Here is a 21,364-nt window from a genome sequence, read left to right as displayed (position 1 = left end):
CAATAATCTGTCGATGGTAAAAAAAAGTTAGTGTATGGTCATCAGTAATGTATGCAAAGGGGGAAGGGAAGCGCGAGTGTCTGATATACCAGTGCAAGGATCGTGTGTAACGTGAAAGTGCAAAATCAAAACATGTCGACTTGAGAGCAAATCACGGTGGTATCAAAAAAAGCCCACAGAAAAGAGACTGTCCCATTCATCTTTTGTTATATCAAAGGTCAGCACCAACGGCGTCCACGACGTACAGAACCTGTTGCGGTCGGACAAACAGTCCCCTGGATTCGGATGTCGACAGGTCGGATGCTGCAGGCGACGAGCTTCGCATCCGCTTCGTGCGGTCAACGCCCACGGTCAACTGATCTCCTTCTCGTTTCAGTCCGCGATTATCCCTCCCTGATCCGTTCATCCAGTCCACCTTTCGCCGTCTGTGCGTCTGATAATCATCTGCGCCAAACTCCCACTCTGACCCATTACTCCCAATATCGAAATAACGGATGCCGCCCCAGGACCCATCATTCCACTGACGGCCGTCTGAGGGGTCACCGACCCAGGCCTCCAGTGGTACTTCGATGCCGACCCAGGGTCCGAGCTCGCCCTCGACTTCACCGATGTACCGTGCGAATGCCTTGAAACGTTTGCGCTTCGATGACACTATGCACGGAATGCCAACATCGAGCGTCGCACCGCGAAGATGAACTAGAATGTTTGCCTCCTCGGGGGAGGCAGATGATTGTTCGGGAGTCCGTACGCTTGTGGTGATCGTGTCTGATGACCCGCGGCGGGTGAGTGCTGGAGGAGAGTCTGCCGCAGGAGAGGTCCCATCTTGTGTCGGAGAGTTGGTACAATCATCAAGCTTGATCGTCTCGCGATCCTTGCCCTTGTCGAGGTCGCTAAGCGTAATGCAAGGTGATTTTTGAGAGTGGTTCTCGATGACTCTGCTTAGCGGCTTCCTTTGTGAGGGAGTGGTGGTTTTGGCGGGTGTACGCTTGGAGGGGGTCAGCTTGGTAAATTCGGATGCTCCGCGGCGGATGGATGTTCGTGTGGCGACGGCAGAGGTCGTCGTCGTGGAAGTGGATGCAGTAGATGACAATCTTTCTCTCACAGGAGTGCCTCTGTTCGTCCCTACGGTCCTCGCGCTTACATTTGATATTGTGGATCCTCCAGACACTTTCCTTGAGCGAGGCGTGATGATTTCAGAGGGAGCAGTCCTGAACGTAGCATCGCTTATCGCACTTGACAAACTCGAATTCGGGCGGGGGGCAGATGGAATACGGAGCGTGGACTCTCTTGCGGAAGAACGGACAGCGGAAACACGTGAACGCACCGAGGGTGCAATCGATTTTGGCTTTGGAGAAGGTGTATAAGAAGTGATAATTTTACTCAGCGCGGGTTTGGTCCCGTTTGGCGTGGGACTGACATTGCCTGTACGAGCTGAGGATGTTTTGCGCTGCATAGCCTTCTCTGTCGTACTCGATCGTACAGATACGAGACTCTGCGACTCAGGCGTGAGTTTAGAGTCAGGTCGTACATCGTTAGACTTTGGAGTCCCAGCATTGCGTGGAGACGAACGCCCAATGGTGCGCACGCTCACCGCGGATGATGCCGTTGTAACTTCACGGGTATGTTTGTGAGGGTTGTTGATATTACGGCTCAGTACAGACGCGCGCAGCGAATGCACACTAAGTGTATCCGAGTCCGCATCTCCAGCTACGGATGACTTGCGGAAGGCAGTGCGTCGGAGGTGCGAGGGTTGAGCAGGTGATACGAGGTCTTCAACAGAGACTTCCAGTTCTGATGAAGATACAAGCAGTGTCAGGCATCAGATAATAAGACGAGTACATAAAGCGTACCCTGAGAGATCTCTTTGATGGCCCAGCCCTCAAGACCATCGAAACCACCCTGCTGACGGGTGCCCATCCAACGCTTTCGGATGTACCGGATGAGATCTGCACGAGCGTCCTCAACTTGGACGCGGATGTGCGAGGTGGCGGAGAGCATGGCAGCATCCTCATCTGTCGGGTGTGGTCGTAGGAGGATATTCACAAGGCTCTAATCGCATATTAGCATCATGCATGAATTGACCTCACCTCAACCCGCACCTGATACATTGTTCCAGCGTGTTTCTCAACCATTCCCCGTTTAATAGCCTCCATCACCCATGCAACCCTCTCGCCATCATCAAACCTCTCGCCATCTGCCTCCATGACCTGTAGCCAGTCATCCTGTTCGAAACACTCGACACTTTGACTCACAAGGCACTCGTCAATCGTCTTCCGCGCCTGCAGGACCATCTCCCGCGACGTATCTGCCCAGGCATCAATGACAGAGTCAAGTTTTTTTATCGCGTGCTGTGCGGCAAATAATAAGGGAAATATGTTCATCGGCGTCGTCCGCTTTGCGAGACCCTTTAGCAAGTTTTCCCGAATCTTCAGTGGAAGCGATGCGAATTCAGAGATGCACCAGCCTTCCCCGAACAGGCCTACAAGCGCCCGTCGCGCGCCCCGTTCCAAGTAAGTGTTCTTGACATCGTCTGCAAGCGCAAATTCGAGTACACGCGGTGCTCGCCGGGCACACTGTCGGCACCGACACCCGCCAGTACCCCATTTGGACCCCGTGATACGCTCATATTCGTTGAATTCAAGTGATGCATGAAACAGCCCATGAATCATCTCGTACACGATACGGGCCTGTATTTCAGCGACCAGCCCGTCCAAAGATAGGTACGTCGCTGACTTGAGGATTGCGAATGCGGTGTCCAGGTCGTACGTTCGGTGAGAGAACACAAGGGTTCCCGTATAAATGTACCCCAGAGTAAAATGAAGTGAGGCGGGGGTAAAAGGAGGCGAGGGGAGCGTGACTGTAATTGGTTCCCCAGGCTTTGCCGGCTGAGCCCAGTTCAAGAGTTGCGCACGGAAGTAGGGGGAGCGAGACACGAGAATGAAGCGGTGAGAAGAAAAAATAGCGGTTGCTGGCTCGTGATTTGTCGAAGAAAATGTGCCAGATAGGGCAATGCGCACGTCAGAATAGAGACGAGATCGCCACATAAACACAAGGTCCTTGCGCAACTTGTCAACACGGTTCTCTTCTGCATCGACAAGCTCGCGCGACTCTGAGGTATCAAAGAGAAATTCAAACGCCTCTCCAAGTCCTTCGCCCGTATACAGATATTCCAACTCATTCGAAAACAGTGTTGTGCTACTAATGGCTGGTATGCGCATGACGGCATTGAGGTTGGTGGAGGCCGAAGGGGACGATGAACGGTACGGAGATGGAGAACGAGATGTATGGGCGTAGTCCAGAGTAAGACTCAAGGACATGGCGGACTGTGCTGGCGCTGGGGAAGGGCTGGTAGAGTAAGGAGTCGGGGAAGTGATGGGAGGGGGGCGGAATTGAAAGTAGCGTTGCTGGAAGGAAGGTGGTGCGCGTGCATAGACGATAGCTGAATGTTATTAGCAAAGAGATGACGAGCTAACTCTAGGCACACCTACCTTTGTGGCCCCACACTTCATCGGGATCATCGTCATTATCCTCGGACTGAAGTTCCCAAACGACATCTGCGAATCGATCCTTTGCCTGGTGAAAGAGATTAGTAAGATCATTACGCCAGACTTGTGTGGACTGTCTTGTTGCTTCCTGTACAGTATATGATGGCGTAGGACTAACATCGGCCATCGCCATCGCCAGCAGCGACGAATACGACAGCAATCAAATGGAAACAGTGGAGGACGCTCACAAAAGTTGCAAAGCACCAGAAACACGTGTGGTTAGGTAAGGTACTTACCAATTTTATGTAAAGAAAATGATATATTAATTCCAGTCAAGTACGAAGGCCATTAATGACCAACTCCAAATCAGAACAGCTCCTCCTCTTCGGGCTTCCAATTCTTCGCCTGATCCCAATACCCCGCCAATCTCTGCCCCAACACCTCCTTAGCCATCGCATCAGTAGGACACCCCTTAGGCTTAAATGTATTAAACGCCCGATCTCTAAGTTGACCCTCCCACACGAGATAACACGCATTGTTCTCGAGGGAGACAATTGCTTCGGGTTCTGCGGATTTTACAGGACCTCCAGGACCAACATCATTGAAAGCGGCGCCACTGTTTTCCGTGCCTTCTTCGCTGGCATTATCGAGAATCACATCATCCCCACCGCGCGGACGCGCAGCCTCGGTCCAAGCGATACGATGGAGCATTAAACGCTTATAGTTCTGAATGAACTTGGGAGCGCCTTCAACATATACCATACTAAAGGCCGGATTGAAAATGCACACGCCCGTTAAGTTGAGTTGCTCCGCGTTTTTGCGGACTTTGAAGCGGTGGGAGGGGTCTGTGAGCGTTTTGACCCTGTTGCATAAGTGAAGAGGTCAGCTTGGATAGGACCAACCAACGACGGGTACGCACTTGAAAACAGCCCCAATGATACCCTTCTTCTCCTGCTCAGATTTCTTATTCTCGATCTTCTCTCTCCGTTGTTCATCGGTGAGTTTACGTTCCGCGTTCGTCTTTTCATGCGTGTGTTTTCTCATTGCAACTTCTCTGCGCACGCGGGCTTCGACACGTGTGGGGTCTTGGACTGCGTCTGATGTCAAAACTTTCATCAGATTTGACAGGCGGACTGTGGGGCATGAGTCGTGAGCAAGGTCGAAAAGATTTGAAGCGGTCAAGACATGCCTTTGGGTGGGTCAGGCGGGATGAGACCCATACGGATACGATCGCGTTTATCTTGACGTTCGGCTTGACGACGTTGCTTTCGCATCTTCTTTGTCTCCTATAGTGCCATGTTAGATGATACGTTCCCATATGGCATACATACGGGCCTTTTTGGTCAACATAAGCGGTTTCAAGCCAATTTTGTGTTCTTCCATTGGAGCTGGGATGGGAATAGGGTGCTGGACGTACAAAGTGACTGGCGAATCCTGAGTTCGGATGTTGAGGTGAGAAAATCCGAGGGAAAGGTCCTCGTAGGTTTTGTCGGGCAGTAGAGCTGCGTCCCACCATTCCACTGTTGGGGGAGGTTCACGCTGGGAGCCATAGTTAGGGATGAAATGAACGGTTGAGTATACACGCACCTTGATGTTCTTCTCCAGAGTCTCGAACTCCGAATCAAGACCAGCTTTACGCGCGCTCTCGGCAATACGTTGCTTGAGTGCCTCGAGTTGCGCCTCCTGACGCATTTGTTCCGCGAGCTGTTGATACTTGCCCTGGGGATTGAACCGGAAAGTGCGACCATGGCGCTCCTTTGGCGCGCCTTCGAAACCACTGTCTTTGGCTGCGGTCGAGCTGGAAGCATAAGGGTTTGCTTTGACTTCGACAATGGGGACTGGAGTTGGCGCTGGGGGAGGGGTTGGGGCGTTTCGTATGTTTGCCTTGGAAAGGCGTCAGTTTCAACAGCATGCATGAGGAAGTCGTGCGCACCTTGATTGAAGCGAACTTAGGCTGCATTGGTTTGTATCGATCCTTCTTCGACTGTGGTGCAGCAGGAGCGGTATCAAGGAGAAGGGGATGAGCAGTCATCTTCAAGCCAGCGCCTTGCTGTGCTGGCTCAACAGGCTTGTTCTTCTTGCCAATTTGTGGTACCGACTAGACATATGATTTTAACAGCATCGTTAAAGAGTGAGAGGACTGACCATATACGGGTTGTCCTTGACGGCAAGCTTTGTCTGTGCCTCTGCCACACGGCGCTTGGCCTCCGCAACCTTGCGAGCGAGGTCTTCGGTGTTCTGAAGTGGTGTGCCTGAACCTGAAGAGGGACTGTCCATCTTGAGTGGTAGAACCTTTGCGAGGCCTGGTATACCGTCTTTCATGGCTGCTACCTTTGCAGCAATCTCTGCTCGTTTCTGGGCAATGAGAGCATCTCCAGATAGCTGCTGCGAAATAAATGAGTGATTGAATAAACTTGAGAGATAGATGCACTGACAGCTGCTAGGGCGCTGCTTCCATTAGAGTGAGTCTGTAAGGAGCAAATGGTTATAGAGACATGTGAGAACGATGTAGCAGGTGAATTCACCTTGAAGAAAGGAAAGTTAGACTCACAAGATCACTAGAGACAAGACATGAGCCGGCTAAACAAGGGTACTAGCAGGACTGACTGACCTTTTTTGTTTTTTTGTTGATGGAGATTCACCATTGCCGTCGAACACTCGCTTGCTCATCGTTCGTGGTGGCAAGCAGAAGCAGTACGCTCAGGTCAGTATCACTTCACTCAACTTAACCCCCTTTAGAGGGGGCTACAGATAATTACCAGAAGTAGAGGTGAAAAAGGCATTCCTGGGAATCTGCAACTGGCATGTAATATGCAAAATGCTCAAAGCACCTCAATGTGCTACTTAAATCACCTTGAAAAAGTTCAGGTGCATGTAGGCTATCTAGAGATAATATACTGTCCAAGTAGAATAAAAATTTCTTGAATGTTGCAGCTGCGAGAGACATATAATTATAAATGATCCAGATCCCAGATCTTAGAGATATTCAACCAAGAGGTGTGCGTTCGCAAAATCCCGAACACAGAGCTCAACTTTAGATAAGCAAAAAAACCTTAATACATAGCCACATGAAGTTACGAGCGACACATTTTGAGTTCCTCGCCAGCGGCCTCAAATCATCGTAAAATTGTTTGGCGAGTACCGTAAAGGGGGTGTTTTGACTACTGTAGAATAGGTCTAGATAATTATTTTAATGAAACATGCCCATCCAAAGATACTACCCGCTAAACGAGACATCTTGGATGTGATTTTTGAGGACACGTGACTAAGGTGCCATTTGGACAGCGAATTCCATTTTCAAATTTCGGATTCATGGTCACATGCAACATAATTATATAAGCTGGGTTACCGTATCAGGTTCCAATAGGATAACGATCATCAGTGCTGTATGATGACCATGCCAGCTGCTACCCTACAACAACTTGACTACAATGGACCACTTGGGATGGTGCAATGAGGGCGTATACAACACCTGATGTTTATTCTAGTTGCTGTTGTTGCCCAGGCCCTCATAGACTATCAGACACACTTCCTAACTAGTGATGTGCACAGCTCGGCTTGAGGCCCTAGGCCTAAGTCACAGCCTGAGAAAGGCTTGGGCCTGGGCTTGAATTTTGAAAAGCCTGAGCCGGCAGCCTAAGCCGTGGCTTAGGCATGTTCAGTGGCACTGCCATAGAAGCCTCACCGGAGGTACATTTTCCGACTCTATTTTTGTCTTTTCGACCTTCTGACTTCCATCACTCTTATCAGCTTCGACGGTCCATATGTCGCAGTGAGTTGCCATGTCTTATTTGTGCTTCAGTTGGTTGATGTTACTCACATTGTAGTTGAAAAGCCTACTCTGTCCAACATATCCAGCAATTTACCCTCCTTTGACGCCTTTTCTCTTGTGTGTTGCTATGCAAAAGCCATGGTGAGCTGCCAGCGCTATGTCTTGTGCTTTGTGAGCTTGACATAACTCACTCCGCTGTCGGCAAACTAGATCTCAACTGCACAAGCCAATAGTTTTGGTAATTTTGAAGCCTTATGTGCTTCACCTTCGCAAGTGTGATTGTCCACCCAATATCTTTCAATTGATTTATGTTGGTATGTGTCCCTCTAATATCCCAACTACCTGCTACCTACCTATGATGAGCACAGAAATCGAGCACTGTGTTGCGCGTCCTGTACGCAAAACCAAACCTACAGCGGCCCTTCTTCAACATGTGGAGAAGGCAGCACTGCCATCCCAAACCAAGGCAATTCACGACTTCCACGCTGCAGAGGCTGCTAAGCACGCTGCCACTTCATCCTCCACCGAAATTGCAGAACCTCCACGCACCTCTCCCATACCATCAGCATCATCTGCTGTTGACCCCCGCAAAAGGGTGCACCCTGAAGACTCTTATGAAGACTGTGATGGAGAATCTGGCAATGACGAGCGTGAAAATGCACGTACTAATCCCAAGCCTCGAAAGCAGTGCAAATCGGCTGTTGTCCCAACTGAACCAGAATTAGTTGATGCTGACGGTATTCTAATCGACATTGACGTTCAATCTCTCATGGAACCAGCGTCGACACGAGAGGCCAAAACTGCTGACATCGACAAATTTTTTGGTGCTACCTTTGATCATGCAGGGGCAAACGGAAAGGTGAAAAAGCACAGGAAGTACAAAACATGCCTGTAGGTCTGCTGATTTGTAGTTGTACTCACTGCGCTGATGCATGCTCAATAGGGAAGAATGTATTCTTGTTAATGAAATATCTACCCTCCGTCGTCACGCTGAGGCAAAGTTCTCTGCCAAATATCGGAAATGGGCCAAAGAACATTTGTTTGAGTTGATGCTTCCTGGCGACATTAAGGCCCGCAAGGAAAATGCCACGCAGCAGAGTATTAATGCGCATCTGACTGAGCGGAAGCTTGCCGAATGAGTGGTTTCATATATGGATAGGTTGTTCAAACAGGCTGCAATCGAGTGGCTCATGTCCACTGATCAGGTACTACATTTCTCTTACGATTGAACTGAATTAATGTCTATTTATCTAGCCAATTCAAGCACTCGAACATCCAAAGTTCAAAGAAATGATCGACATCACGGCTCGCGCAACCAACAGCGTCAAAATTCCAGGCAGGAAGGTAACTCGTGCGGAGATAATAAGAACCTTCAAAACTCATCTTACGGGGCTCAGGAGCAAACTCAATGTAAGTAAATTTTATGATATTGCTCTATCTACTTGACTAATGTAGACCTATGTAGGGTGCCACTGTCAAGGGCGCCATCAATACTACCTGTGACGCATGGCAGGCCGAAAATACTGATGGTTACTTTGCTGTCACAGGACACTGGATTGAAGAGAAGACTACTATGCAATGGGAACTCGAAAGTGCACTGCTTGGATTCACTCAAGTCAATAATGCCCACACAGGGAAGCGTCTCGGTGGTGCTTTGTTTAAAATCCTCGATCGTGTTGGTGTCACGCATAAGGTAAGTTAGGTTTACTGCAAGTATATTCATTAGTCTCATAAATCACACTAGCTTGGACACGTCACTTGTGACAATGCCGCGAACAATGGCACCACCCTACAGGAATTCTCAAGGCTATATGAGGCCAAATATGATAAGGAGTTTCCCTGGCGCCAGCGGAAAATAAAGTATGTTTGATTATCACTTCTTACTTAACAAAATTGCTCTCTGAAAAATCTAATAGCTGCCTAGCCCATGTTATCAACATTGCGACACAGACCTTGATCAGCTTGTACAGCAAATCCCCTCATTACAACCCCCATGATCCGAAAGCGCATGAGCTGTCCAATTGAGATGAAATTGGCCTCATTCGTAGCATTTGCATTAAGGAACGTTGCTCTGTGAAACGAAAGGAGCTGTACCGGAATGTTCAAACCAAGGGAGGCGTGTCCCAGCCGACGCAACTGTTAATCGACATGAAGGTTCGGTGGTCCTCCACTTATATTATGCTCAACTGTGCAGAGATGAATAAGGAACACGTTGACACGTTTGTATATGAGATGAGTCGTCAAGAGCGTGATTTAGCTAGACGCGCGAAGATTGACTTGTTGCAGTTGTCAAACGTTGAATGGACACATGTTGGGCAGTTTGCCGATCTTCTCTTGGTACATTATTTTCTATTTATTTGAAGCTTTCTACTTATCTTGGTTTTTTAGTATGCTGACGTGGCCCAACAAGCTTTCTCATCTGAACAAGGTTCAACCTTACACCTTGCAATCCCGGCACTCGAAACTCTTCACAAGGCTTGGTCATCACATGCAGAAAGGCCAAAATATGTGAATTTTGCTCCCACGCTCAAAGATGCAGCTGCCAAAGTAGATGAGTATTATGAGAAGACGACACACTCTGCTGCATATGTATTGTCAATGTGTACATTGATTATTTTTTCATGAACGACTGTGAGTCTGACATTTGCACTTCAGTACTCAACCCCACAGGGAAAATGTCATAGTTCACGAAGCATTGGCCAGAGGATCTGCACGATGACGTGCTTTCTACTGCAGAGACAGTGGTGAGTCATCTTTTTTATTTTATCAACTTAATCTGAATGTGCTACAACTAGTTCAAAGCGCGGTATCTTCAGCTGAACCAAGTGACATCATTGACGTCGCAACACACAACTAAGCCCAGCAGAACTGGCAGTCTCAAGAAGTTAATTCGCGAAGTCCTCAGTGACTCCGAGGATGATTCATCAGCCAACCCAGTGCCTACTTCAATTGGTGACCCGACAAGACCATGGCGGGCTGAATTTTTGGCCTACCTCGAGACAGTTGAAGCAGCTCCACCATCTGGCATGTCTACCATTCAATGGTGGGGTGTACATATTTTTTTCGCTACTCAAAAATTTCACGCTAATGATAATCTTACTACTTAAGATAAATGCACAGAGGTACCCCATTTGGGCTTCACTTGCGCGGGATTATCTGGCCATTATGTCATCGTTGGTCTCCAGTGAGAGGGCGTTCTCGCAAGGTGGTATCACCATCACCAAACTGACGCAACCTGGCTTAAGGCCGATATCGTCGAAGCACTCCAGTGTCTTAAATGTGCACTACAACACGATCTTCTGTTCCGTGAGCCTGCACCATCGTCTCTCGTTGAGTTGGAGCACCTGGACGACGACGATGAAGAAGTGGAAGTAGAAGAGACTGGTGATGACGAAGAAGGTTGGGACATTCTGCTTTTGGGTGATGATGCTGAGGACATGTCGGACACTGAGACGGACATTTACTAGATATATTGTAAGTATGCTGCCTAATGCCACAATGGTCTTGAGCTGTCTGTTGGCTGCAAAAAGCCATGGCCTGGTTGGGCTTTGGGCTGGCTTGGGCTCACGGCCTAGGCTCTGAATTTTTGTGAGCCTAAGCCCTTCGAAGCCGAGCCTAAGCTGGGCCAGAACATCACTATTCCTAACCCGCCATGCGCGCATACCCTATCACACATCTGCTTTAACGGGTGAAGTGTGGGTGTTGGAACTCATGGTCGGTCACCCTGATCACATCAAACACAATCTCAGTGTGAACCTCAATGTTTTCAATGGTTTGTTGGAAGTCCTACAAGCCAATGGGTTTGTAAGGTCCTGCAATGGAGATTCTGTGGAGGAACAGCTTGCAATATTTCTGTACACCTGTGTCACAGGGCTCTCGACCCGCCATATCGGAGAAAGGTTCCAACGTTCATCGGATACAGTCTCACAGTAAGTAGAGAATCAATATTGTATTATAATTCGTCTATGCTGCACATGTTACTGTTCTTTTCAACACCTCCACTTTACTCCTCACATGTTCAATTCCCTAAACACAACACTCCCATCTCTCCCACAATCTTAAATGATGCGCACATCCGACTTTTTGATCAGTGCCTTGGCACTGTTGACGGTTCTCACATCCGCGCATTCACCACCATCGAGGACCAGCCGTTCATGCGGAACCGTAAAGGATATCTCTCCCAGAATTGTCTTTTCATGCGCAATGTTGACTTCTTTTTTATTTACTCACTTTGTGGATGGGATGGCTCTGTCTCTGACATGGCTCTCTGGAATGATGCGCACACAAAGGACTTGCACATTCCCCCTGGAAAATACTTCCTCACAGATGCCGGCTTCGGATCATGCAACACACTGCTTGTTCCATATCGCGGTGTGCGCTATCATCTCAAGGAATGGCAGCAGGCTAACCTCAGGTATGTTCTCATGTTCTCATTCTCACAGCTTTTCTTGACCGGTGCATTTTTTAAGGCCTCAGAACCCAAAGGAACTATTCAACCTCTGGCATGCAAAACTGCACAATGTAGTGGAACAGATTTTCAGGGTAATCAAGTGCCGGTGGCGAATTTTACAACTACCACTAGAGTACAACATGAGCATTCAAGCACGAGTGCCAGTGGCTTTGTGTGCCTTGCACAATTTTATTTGGAGGCATGACCCTGACGCTGACCTACTCGATCAAGACAAATATAACAAGAACAACCGCATCATAGATGACAGAGAGGATGGAGCGGCTCATGAGGAACTTGGGGATGGGCCTGCTGATGCTGCTGAGAGACGATGTGCAGAACAGCATCGTGATGCTATAGCACAGGCAATGTGGGAGGACTATTGTGCAGAGTCTATTCGGCGCGGACATCCATTAGTGTAGTACATTAGTGTAGTACAAACTGATGGAATTTAACATGGTGTTTTTAAGCTGGCGCAAGACAATAGTCTTGAAACTCTCTGCGATCTGACCAGCAACATAAGCCATGGTAAGTTTGCAATCAATCATTTTGGCATGGTCGGTAATGGTTACATACTACTGCGGCAAATGTTAGTGAAGCATCTTTGCACCCACACAGATCTGAGCTTCTCATCCATATTCAGGTACTTGATGACCTCCCTCTCATTTGATCCAAGATAGTCTATCAAGTCGACTTTTTCATCGTCTGAGAATACAGTGCTTGTGCTGACCATTGCAACCGCACGTGCAAGATCCTTTGCAGATGTTGCGGCTGTGGTGTCCACAAGTGTTTGGTTGAAGTCCTTGAGCATGTCAGCAAGACTGACCATCGTACTGCTATTCTCCTGCTGCACCTTTACAGCTGCTGAGGGAGGTTGGACTCGCTTTGACGAACTAGTAATTGAGATGTCTGAGCCTAGTGCGCTGGCCTTCCGCTTCTCTTGACGGCTGATGCTGGTCATAATGGAGGACACAGCGTCTGTGTCAGAAATGAGGAAGATAGATGGAGCAGCTGGTGATGCTGGTATGATTCCAGGCTGAAATATGTGGTGTTTGACACTTGGAGAAGAGCCGATCTCATCTGTCACTGCAGTAAGCTGACTCAAGTTCAAGGCAGTGAGTGGTTGCGCTAATGGTGGAGCAGCAAGTGGTTGTGCTGGTGGTGATGCAGTGCTGCTACTAGCTGCAGCAGTGGCAAGGGGATCAGAGTGTGACATATGATGTGCAGCAAGCGGAATGGATCCTGAGTCCTCGGATGATGTGACTGGAGGTTTGTTTTGGCAGACCTAATTGCCTCGGGACTTCCGTGGCATCATGTGGTGAATGGCCTCAAAATGCAGAAAGCTCTTGTTCTTGAACAGTTTTGCAGCTTTATGGATCTTTCAAAATAATACAGGGTGAGTTGCAAGTATAGTTGAGATAGCAGCTACATACCTTGACAAAATTCGTCCATGTCGCTTCATACTCTAACGAAATTCCTGCGCCATCCACATCACTCCACGAGAATCCAGATGCATTCTTGATTTTGAGGACACCATAATAAGAGGTCTTCAGCTACAGAAATTACAATCAGTATTAACACCATGTAGCATGCCGGCACACCCGTAGTAGTCAGTACTCACATTGGCCCATTTGATCTGACAACTCAACCATACCTTCTCACCACCTTGCTGCTGGTGAAAATTGTCTTTGAGATGCTGAGCAGCACCCTGGAAAACTGTTTTATTGAAGTTTGTGCTGGTGGCATCACCTGTGGTGCTCATGTGTTGTTGGAGGTACTGGATCAAGGCAGCTTCCTCCTCAGTAGTCCAGTGAGCAGCAGGTTTGCGACATGTAGTAGTAGAGGGTGCATTAACCTGGCCTTTGGATTGAAGGGAATGGCTTGATCATGAGCTCGATGAGTGAGATCTTGTCATGATAACAATGTGTTGTCAGCATAAGTATGGAGTGCACTGTTCCACCGAGTGGCATCTGGGAATTCTCCTGGAGAGTCCCACAGCAAGATCACATGATGAATGTTTGAATTTCGAATGCGAAATTCACTGTCCAAATGGCACCTAATTAATATCAATATGACACGTCAATATACAACATGCACGAGCATGTCTTCCTGGAGCACCAGGAATATGTGGTTCCAGGACAAAGAGACATTGGTGTACTGCTGCCTGCAAGCATTTGGAAGGAGATGAGGCTCATGGACCTGGAGCAGGCATTCCGAAGACTCATTGGCAGCCTCCCTACACTCCCCCAGGCGAGATTGGCAAGGAGAATGCGCCTGTGTTAGTTTCTCATGGTTCCAAATGTGCTGGAGCACAAGCAGGCCCATCCCGTCCATCAAAGAAGGCTCAAACAACCATTCCGACTGCTCTTGCTGTACTTAGTGCTTGATTACTTACTTTACGCACCTATTCCAGTTGCATATGTACTCGTTTTCATGCTACAGCTATCTGCTTTGCTTTGCAATAGACATTTTGACTTAACATTGTGCGATGAACAACTACTTGATATGGCTAAATTACATGATCGGTCACGCTGTCATGGTAGGCGTAGGGGGTACCCAAGTTACAACAGGTTAGTGTCTTGAACTACTTGATCCCACACCTCTTGCTCCAGACCTACAGTCCCCCAATTCCAAAGGTACCACAGATGCAACAGATACCAACAGACACATTTTGTTATTGGTTGTTTAAGTTGGTACTAGGATAACAAATTTCACGCCAGTTTAACATAGAACTTCGTTTTGAAATTTTGTTATTAGATATGAAAAACGAGTACTAATTACAATACATCAATAAGACAACAAAACACAATGTAATATATGTTCAAGTTGAATTTACATGTTCCACTTGTATACAACTATCAGTCCAACTGTGCAACAAAATGAACTATAGAAAGGTGAGATGAGTACTGCTAATGAAAAAAAAATGCTCACCTATCTGCTTGTTATTGCCAATTAGTGTTTGCTCCAACCGACATGTAGCAAGAGTGATTTCAGAGACAGAGAGCCCGTTTTCTGATAGTATTGAGCGCACCCGTCCCACCATCAGCTCGGCATCTCCTAGCCTCTTCCATGCCTTCGCTGCCTTAAGACGACTATATTCAGTCAAAGTGTTTTCCTTGGTGACAAGTTGGTCTGCAAGCTGAGCTTCCACTCTGCGTACTTCATGTTCCACACATACTAGTGCCAGGAAACATCTGGCCTCTTTGACATCTTGTGGGGGGCTTTCCTTGGCCTCAGCAATGATTAATGGAGGATCCTTGGACAAGATATAATAAGCATCAAATTTGAATGAACTTGAACATTCATTTACTCACAAAAGGAGGACACAATAACTGTGATAGATATATGGGATAGTCTGCGGTGTTTGTGTTGTGACTTGGTGATGGAGTATTGGAATCAAGTGACATAACTGATTGTATATGTGTGCAAAGTTCAAACATTGTCGGGAATTGCCGATATCATCTTTCTACCATGTACTCCATGAATCATCTGCGACGACTCACATATAATTCAACTCTGGCTATTGGTATAAACAGTATTCCTTGCCTGTCTTGTGGCAAGCATTTTAAAAATAATACTCGTGTATTGCAACATGTGAATCAACCTATGTCTCGATGCAGCAAGAAATGTCGCCATTTGCAACTCATCCGAATGTCCTATCATGATGCCATGGGACAACACTGCAGGAACTCTTCAGACGACAACAGTGAACTTGCGAACTTAGAGATGAACAACAATATTTACCAGGCCAACGGTGATATCGACCAGTTTACCCTCAATGTGCCTGGGGTAAATACTGACATTGGCCAGCAATCCTCAGCAGTCGAAGGGGGTGTGGAGTGGGGACAGGCAGTCAAATACTGTCTGAATGTTCCAAGGGTTTATACCAGAGGAATGACATTAATGGACGGTTTTGATCAAGACATCTATGCTTGTCGAAGAACCAAGGTTCCTTGGTATCCTTTTGCCAGCCAGAAAGATTGGGAGGTCGCTCATTGGTTAATGTGAACAAACCTTAGCATGTCAGAAATTGACAAATATCTAAATCTTGACTCTGTAAGTTTCCCTTTGGTCTTCTTAACTTTGCATTATGCCTATGTGGAATGTCAGACGAAGGAAAGTTCCCTTTCATTTCACCATGCCAAGGAGCTACACCAGTGGGTAGAGATGTTACCATTGGGCCCACGTTGGAAGTATGAAGATGTCATAGCTGACTGCCCTATAAAACACCTGCTTCATCATTCTATCACAATGTGATCGACTGTCTACAATCTCTTCTCAGTGATCCTCAGCTTGCAGATTGCATCGATTTCACGTATATAATAGCTTTATGATGGGCGATCATTTATGGTACCTCCAGGTACATTTTATATGTGAATTTTCAGTGCTAAATGCTCATTTTACCCTCTTTAGTGTCAGATCCCTCAGGGTGTGTCTCTGCTTGGGGTGATCTTGTCCTTGGACAAAACAAAGGTCACCAATATATCTGGTAATCGATACGCTCACCCTCTCCTGATAGGTGTGGCAAACATCACCTCTTCCTCACACGCTAAGGCTTCGCTCCATGCATATTTACTTGTCACGCTTATCCCAGTACCAAAATTTGTCCATTCTAATGCAAGGGTGCACGGCGTACTTGCGGATCGGCTGTTCCACCAGTGCATCAGCATTGTAACCGAACCACTGAAGGCAGCTGCCAAAATGGGCATCATGATGAATGACCCTGTTGGTAATAGCAGGTATTGCTTCATGCCCTTGGTTTTCTATGTCGCAGATACTCCCAAGGAGCTCCTGGTTGCCTGCATTTGCAGCAATGTGTCCTCTGTCACCACCGCCACCCGAGATCAGTTCAGAGATCCCTTCTGCCATCCACTTCGGAAAGGATCGTCCACCCTTGCTCATATCAAAGCTGTTTTGCGATCTGTTGCACATGCTGATGTCTCTGAGTTCTTTGCGGCATGCAAGTGGTACAGACAAATTAGATTTTCATTTCATGCTTTTGCAAGTTCTGATTGGGTACCGCGACTTCAAAGATGGTGTCTCCACATTGAAACAAGTATCTGGCCGAGATCATCAAGACATTCAATGGTATCTCATCTGTCTCATCGCAGCTGCTGTACCATCTGACTTTCTCTCCACAGTTCACTCACTCTGCAAGTTCCACTATCTTGCGCAGGCACTGTGTTTTACTGAGGGTTCTGTGACAAGGGTCGAGCATGCCCTACAGGGCTTTCACACTCTGAAAGAAGCTGTTGTCAATGCAGGCGCTCAATGAGGAAACTCCGGTGCAAACAAGCCATGGACAATCCCAAAATTGGAGTTGCTGAAAGGTGTTGTGCCTAGCATCCGCTCACACGGGTCAGTGATGCAGTGGTCTGCTGATCCAACAGAGTGTGCACACATAGACTACATCAAGGTTTCTGGGCATGCTGGAAATAACCACAATTACAACGAGCAGGTTTGTCGTTACCTTGATCGTCAAGAAAAGTGCCAAAAATTTGTGCTTGCCCTGGAAATCAAGTTAGGGGAAGGTTTGGAAGAAGAAGAAGAGGAGGAGGAGGAGGATGTTTGAAATGGCGACAAAGCTGGAGGAGTCCGTTATTTCAAAGACTATTTTGAACGTGCGCAACAGCTGATCAAGAACAAACACGGTGCTCCCCACCCATTCAGGACATTCACAACATCAATTACTGCATATCACCTCAGCACCAACCTGACCCTCACCCATATGACTGTTGACAAGGCTGCGGAACAGTTTGCATTGCACAACCTTCATGGTGCACTTGCAGATTATCTGGAATGTGACACTGCTGGTTCTGTTCATGTCATTGGTGGCAGGAGAAGAGCACCTTCCAATTGTAAATTGAAATTTGAACACATGCAAGTTTGGTGTAAGGTTCGCATGCAGCTTAAAAGCTATCACAAACAACGCCTTGAGTGTTACAAGAACATCTAGACGCTTGGGCCCCTACCATTTTTCTCCTCATCCTCCTCGTATCAGCCCTCGCATCACACCCTTACCCCGACCTCACCCTTGTTATCCTTGTCATACTTGCATTTCCTTTTGCCCTCTACCTGTCACTTCAACAGAGCCAGTACATCTGGCCAGACCCTTTCGCTGATGAAGCATACCCATGCTCCGTCCCACCACCTGACTGATCCTGTGGACAGTCCCCTTGCCCCTACCATCCGGATGGTAACCTATGATACGACGCATGCTGCATCCCCTCTACCCAGTTCCCTTTCTTGATCTATGACTCGGTGCGCAGTCGCGCATGTGTACTTATACTTAGCTCCGCAGTTGCACGATCGTGCCCCTGCACGTTTCACTTCTTATTTCAATCTTTGACTCACTTTCTTATCAGCACGTTCAGGATCACTCGTGTCTTACCTCGAACGTGCTTTCCTTTATAGTCTTACCCTTTACCGCTTACCTCTCTTGGTAGTACGAGTTATCACCCACTAATACGCTTCCTGTCCTCTATATAAACTCGCTACCATGTACTATATTACTTAACTTGAATCTACTTGGTTCTTGACCTCCTACTCTCACAAGAGTGATCCTTTCTGCCTAGCCAGCAGTCTATATTCTATCTTCTTATCTGCTCATCGTGGATAAGTCCTTAGTCTCGATCTTTACTCATTGACTTCATCGACAAGCAAAGCCCCTGTTAACTAGTCGGACTTCTGTCCTCCTAATTAATGACAATCTTACGATTAACCTTCAGGTGTCGTAAGCCTTGGCAGATACAGCTTATCGTCTTGCACCCGCTTGACATAAGCTACCCGATTTGGACATAGGCGTCAAATCTTACTTGCCGAAGCCTCGCCAAGTAAGACCCCTAACCTTGGGCTAGCCCAGGGACGTCCTCGACCATTGACGACATACTGCTCTGTTTGAGCGTCGCCAACAGATACCATCCAAGTCATAACATTGAGCCCTCACAAGCTGTCATTGCCCAACCACCCTCCAAAACCTGGCCATGCGGATGATACAATGCAGTCATTGTGAATGTAGATCCGACATTCAAGTGGCCCCACAGTCATTTAGAAGGTTTGCATTTGCTTCAAGTTCATTCTGTCCTCATCACTGACAATTCTTACAGGTCATTGTGTCGGTTATCTACGCTTAATTTTTGCCCCATTACCCCTTTGGAATACTCTGGGACATATCTTGCTTATGTGGAGCATCTAGATATTGTTACCATGGACCCAGCTGCTGGGATGCATATTTTAAGGTGTGCGCAGCATTCAAATGGTACTCGCATCAGAGATGTGGTACCTCTCAGCCAGATCTATACCTATTGTAGTCTACCTGTAATAAAGACACGGCTTGTTACAAGCTATTTGGTCAGTGGAAGATGTGTGATCTGCAGCATGCAGACAATGAAGCTGGAATATGGATAAGATGGTGAGTTTGTTGTAGTGAAAGTAGGTTAATGGCGATAGGCCACATGGGTTGCTCAATGATCATTGTGATGAGCTGCGATGTTGGAATATGGATAAGATGGTGAGTTAGTTGTGGTGGAAGTAGGTTGATGGCGATAGGCCATATGCATTGTTCACCTGATCATTGGTCAACTGAGATCTATTGTACATGACACGTAGATATACACAAAAATGTCCATCGTAGAAGTACAATTGATGAAAACACTAAGCATCTGAAATCATACTAGAACCTGCCATAAAGACCAAGGTAATGTTGCATCTCTTGCATTCTTTCCCATTGCTGTTGCAGATGCTCCTGCTCAGCTATGAGTGCCAATGTCAACAAGCATTCTTCCTTCATGATCATTGTAGGTGGGCTCCTGAGTGGTGGCAATGGAATGCCAGGATGTTCTTCCACATAATGGAGGTGTTCTTCAGCGATATTGAACACCTTGTTCCAAATGTGCTGTAATCGTTGTCATTAGACTTTAGAGATGCGAAGGGGGGGAAATGGTTACTTACCGTGGTGGCAGGGGTGTGCGAGACATCAATCTCCAATTGTGGTGCTGGCACCAACAAGTTCTGGCAACTGATCAGCGCCGCAATGTACTACCAAAGCACCAAACCTACAGCGAGAGAATCAAACTACCTAAAGTGTTAGTAACACATGATTATAAATCGGAGATGTCAATACCTGATCAGTCCTAGCTAGACTCATAGCGCCTGTGTTGTTATGATTATCATTGTTGATATGCTATTGATAAGTGATCTCAATTAGTATCCGGCTGATAAAGAAGGCTATAATTACTTACAGGCATAGGACCTTGAATGCTATTATCGTTCACATGGCTATTATTGTAATCGTTGACGTTGATAGACATGCTTATACAGTAGACTAGGATGAAGCAAGAAGGTCATTGATGAAATGAATAATTGAGTTAATGTGAGAGTTGATGATGTAATATTACCCGATATGGAATGGGGGTTAGCAACACATTGAATTATGCCAACATTCCGGGAGACCAATAACCTGCACTGACACAAGTGGCAAACAAGGTCATCATAGCTGAGACGATGTTCCAGGATAAATCCTAGAAATAGGTCAGTTAAAACATTGTCGGAGGACTGTGTTAAACGCTGATTGTCAGTCTATGGATCACACAGCTAACCAGAAACTTGAAGGACTAGTAAGAGACATACATCATCATCAGTGTGACCTCGGAGCTGCTGTGTTATGTTCACAGCATTGCAAGGCTCTCACAGGATTGTTTGACTCACCATTCAGGCAAGCCACTACAAGCAAATAGAGGCTTCAGGCAAACTAATCTGAGTCTTTTTGAAAACTTGAAGCTGAGAAGGTTGCAGTGCATTGACAAAGAAGATAAGGGGTTGATTAGTGATTACTCATCATTTAAGTTTTCTTCCAGAAATATTTTTGTACTATATCATTGGCAACTTGGCATGTACATATTTCTCTGAGGCCACCAACCTTATTTCACCACTCTTGATGAGCATGGCCCAGCTGCATCGAACACGCATACCCAAGTTTCATTCGCTAGATTCTCCCCTTCATAGTTCAACAACTTCAGTTCCTGACTTTGGCCAGCGAATCACTCTCGTGGAGCTAAAACATGCTCACCAGACAGAACTTGCTGATGCCACCATATACGAACCTGAAGGATCAAAAAGTGACAATAATTGTTGAAACAACTGGCTTCCTCATACACTCCTTCCTGACGTCTTAAATGAGAGATTATTGTCATACCTTAAGACTGATGACGGCCAACATCTGTATGATGTGGCATGCAAATGTTGGAACCCTGCCTTTCTTCCGCCACTCTTGCATCAACCTGACAATAGAAAAGGTGGGAAAGGAAAAAAGAAACCTAATTTGGATGAAGAGGAAGTGGAGAGTGACAAGACAGCTAGCATTAAATCCCGGAATGATGAGGAGATGCTGGCAGATTTTTTCAACAGGATCATGAAGGCGATCCCAATCGCCATTGAAGAACTTCATTGAGATCTAGCTGCCAAGTGTCTCAAGAAATCAGGAAGTTGCCATTGTGCAGAGTCGGAGAGCAGATACTTTCTACGCATATCCCGAACTCCTCTGCCAAGTCGACCCCACACACAGTCACAGACCAACACGATGGATACACTTTCAGCATTTTCGGGTCGTCGATGGACTGGCTTTTTTTCTACATGCAAAATGACAGGCACACCACTTGCAGT

At 47.0% G+C, this 21,364-nt stretch overlaps 3 protein-coding genes across 3 annotated transcripts; 1 reads left to right on the top strand and 2 right to left on the bottom strand.

Annotated features, from left to right (window-relative positions):
- Positions 1–211: 211 nt before the first annotated feature.
- EDB93DRAFT_1323523 (uncharacterized protein) lies at positions 212–3,745 on the bottom strand (the record flags this gene model as incomplete). The annotated part of the gene is made up of 8 exons (XM_041454994.1): positions 3,489–3,745; positions 2,100–3,439; positions 1,851–2,049; positions 1,325–1,791; positions 844–1,282; positions 774–822; positions 685–749; positions 212–651 (listed from the first exon to the last, which is right to left on the bottom strand). Exons 1-8 carry the CDS (start codon positions 3,676–3,678, stop codon positions 212–214), a joined length of 3,189 nt encoding a protein of 1,062 aa, XP_041301486.1. The 5' UTR covers positions 3,679–3,745.
- Positions 3,746–6,164, bottom strand: EDB93DRAFT_1340750 (pre-mRNA processing factor 3-domain-containing protein). Its single transcript, XM_041455460.1, has 10 exons — positions 6,097–6,164; positions 6,037–6,043; positions 5,921–5,953; positions 5,631–5,870; positions 5,419–5,583; positions 5,073–5,369; positions 4,821–5,024; positions 4,675–4,771; positions 4,405–4,618; positions 3,746–4,347 (listed from the first exon to the last, which is right to left on the bottom strand). Exons 1-10 carry the CDS (start codon positions 6,153–6,155, stop codon positions 3,852–3,854), a joined length of 1,812 nt encoding a protein of 603 aa, XP_041301485.1. The 5' UTR covers positions 6,156–6,164; the 3' UTR covers positions 3,746–3,851.
- Positions 6,165–16,120: 9,956 nt separating this feature from the next.
- Positions 16,121–16,555, top strand: EDB93DRAFT_1059361 (uncharacterized protein; the record flags this gene model as incomplete). Its single annotated transcript, XM_041444798.1, has 1 exon — positions 16,121–16,555. A coding segment is annotated over one exon (435 nt), but the record flags the coding sequence as incomplete, so codon positions are not given.
- Between the last annotated feature and the right edge of the window lie 4,809 nt (positions 16,556–21,364).

This window comes from Suillus bovinus, assembly GCF_016758785.1.
Source record: "Suillus bovinus strain UH-Sbo-P2 chromosome Unknown EDB93scaffold_126, whole genome shotgun sequence".
In the NCBI taxonomy this organism is placed as follows: domain Eukaryota; kingdom Fungi; phylum Basidiomycota; class Agaricomycetes; order Boletales; family Suillaceae; genus Suillus; species Suillus bovinus.
Note: the sequence above shows the minus strand (reverse complement) of the source record. Positions and strands in the feature narration are given on the sequence as shown.

Bases quoted from the DNA above. Each gene is read 5' to 3' on its own strand.
- EDB93DRAFT_1340750 (XM_041455460.1), bottom strand. From the start codon at position 6,155: ATGAGCAAGCGAGTGTTCGACGGCAATGGTGAATCTCCATCAACAAAA. The intron at 5,871-5,920 runs GTCAGTGCATCT...TTTATTTCGCAG, and splicing joins GAAGCAGCGCCCTAGCAGCT to CAGCTATCTGGAGATGCTCT. The intron at 5,025-5,072 runs GTGCGTGTATAC...TATGGCTCCCAG, and splicing joins CTCTGGAGAAGAACATCAAG to CGTGAACCTCCCCCAACAGT.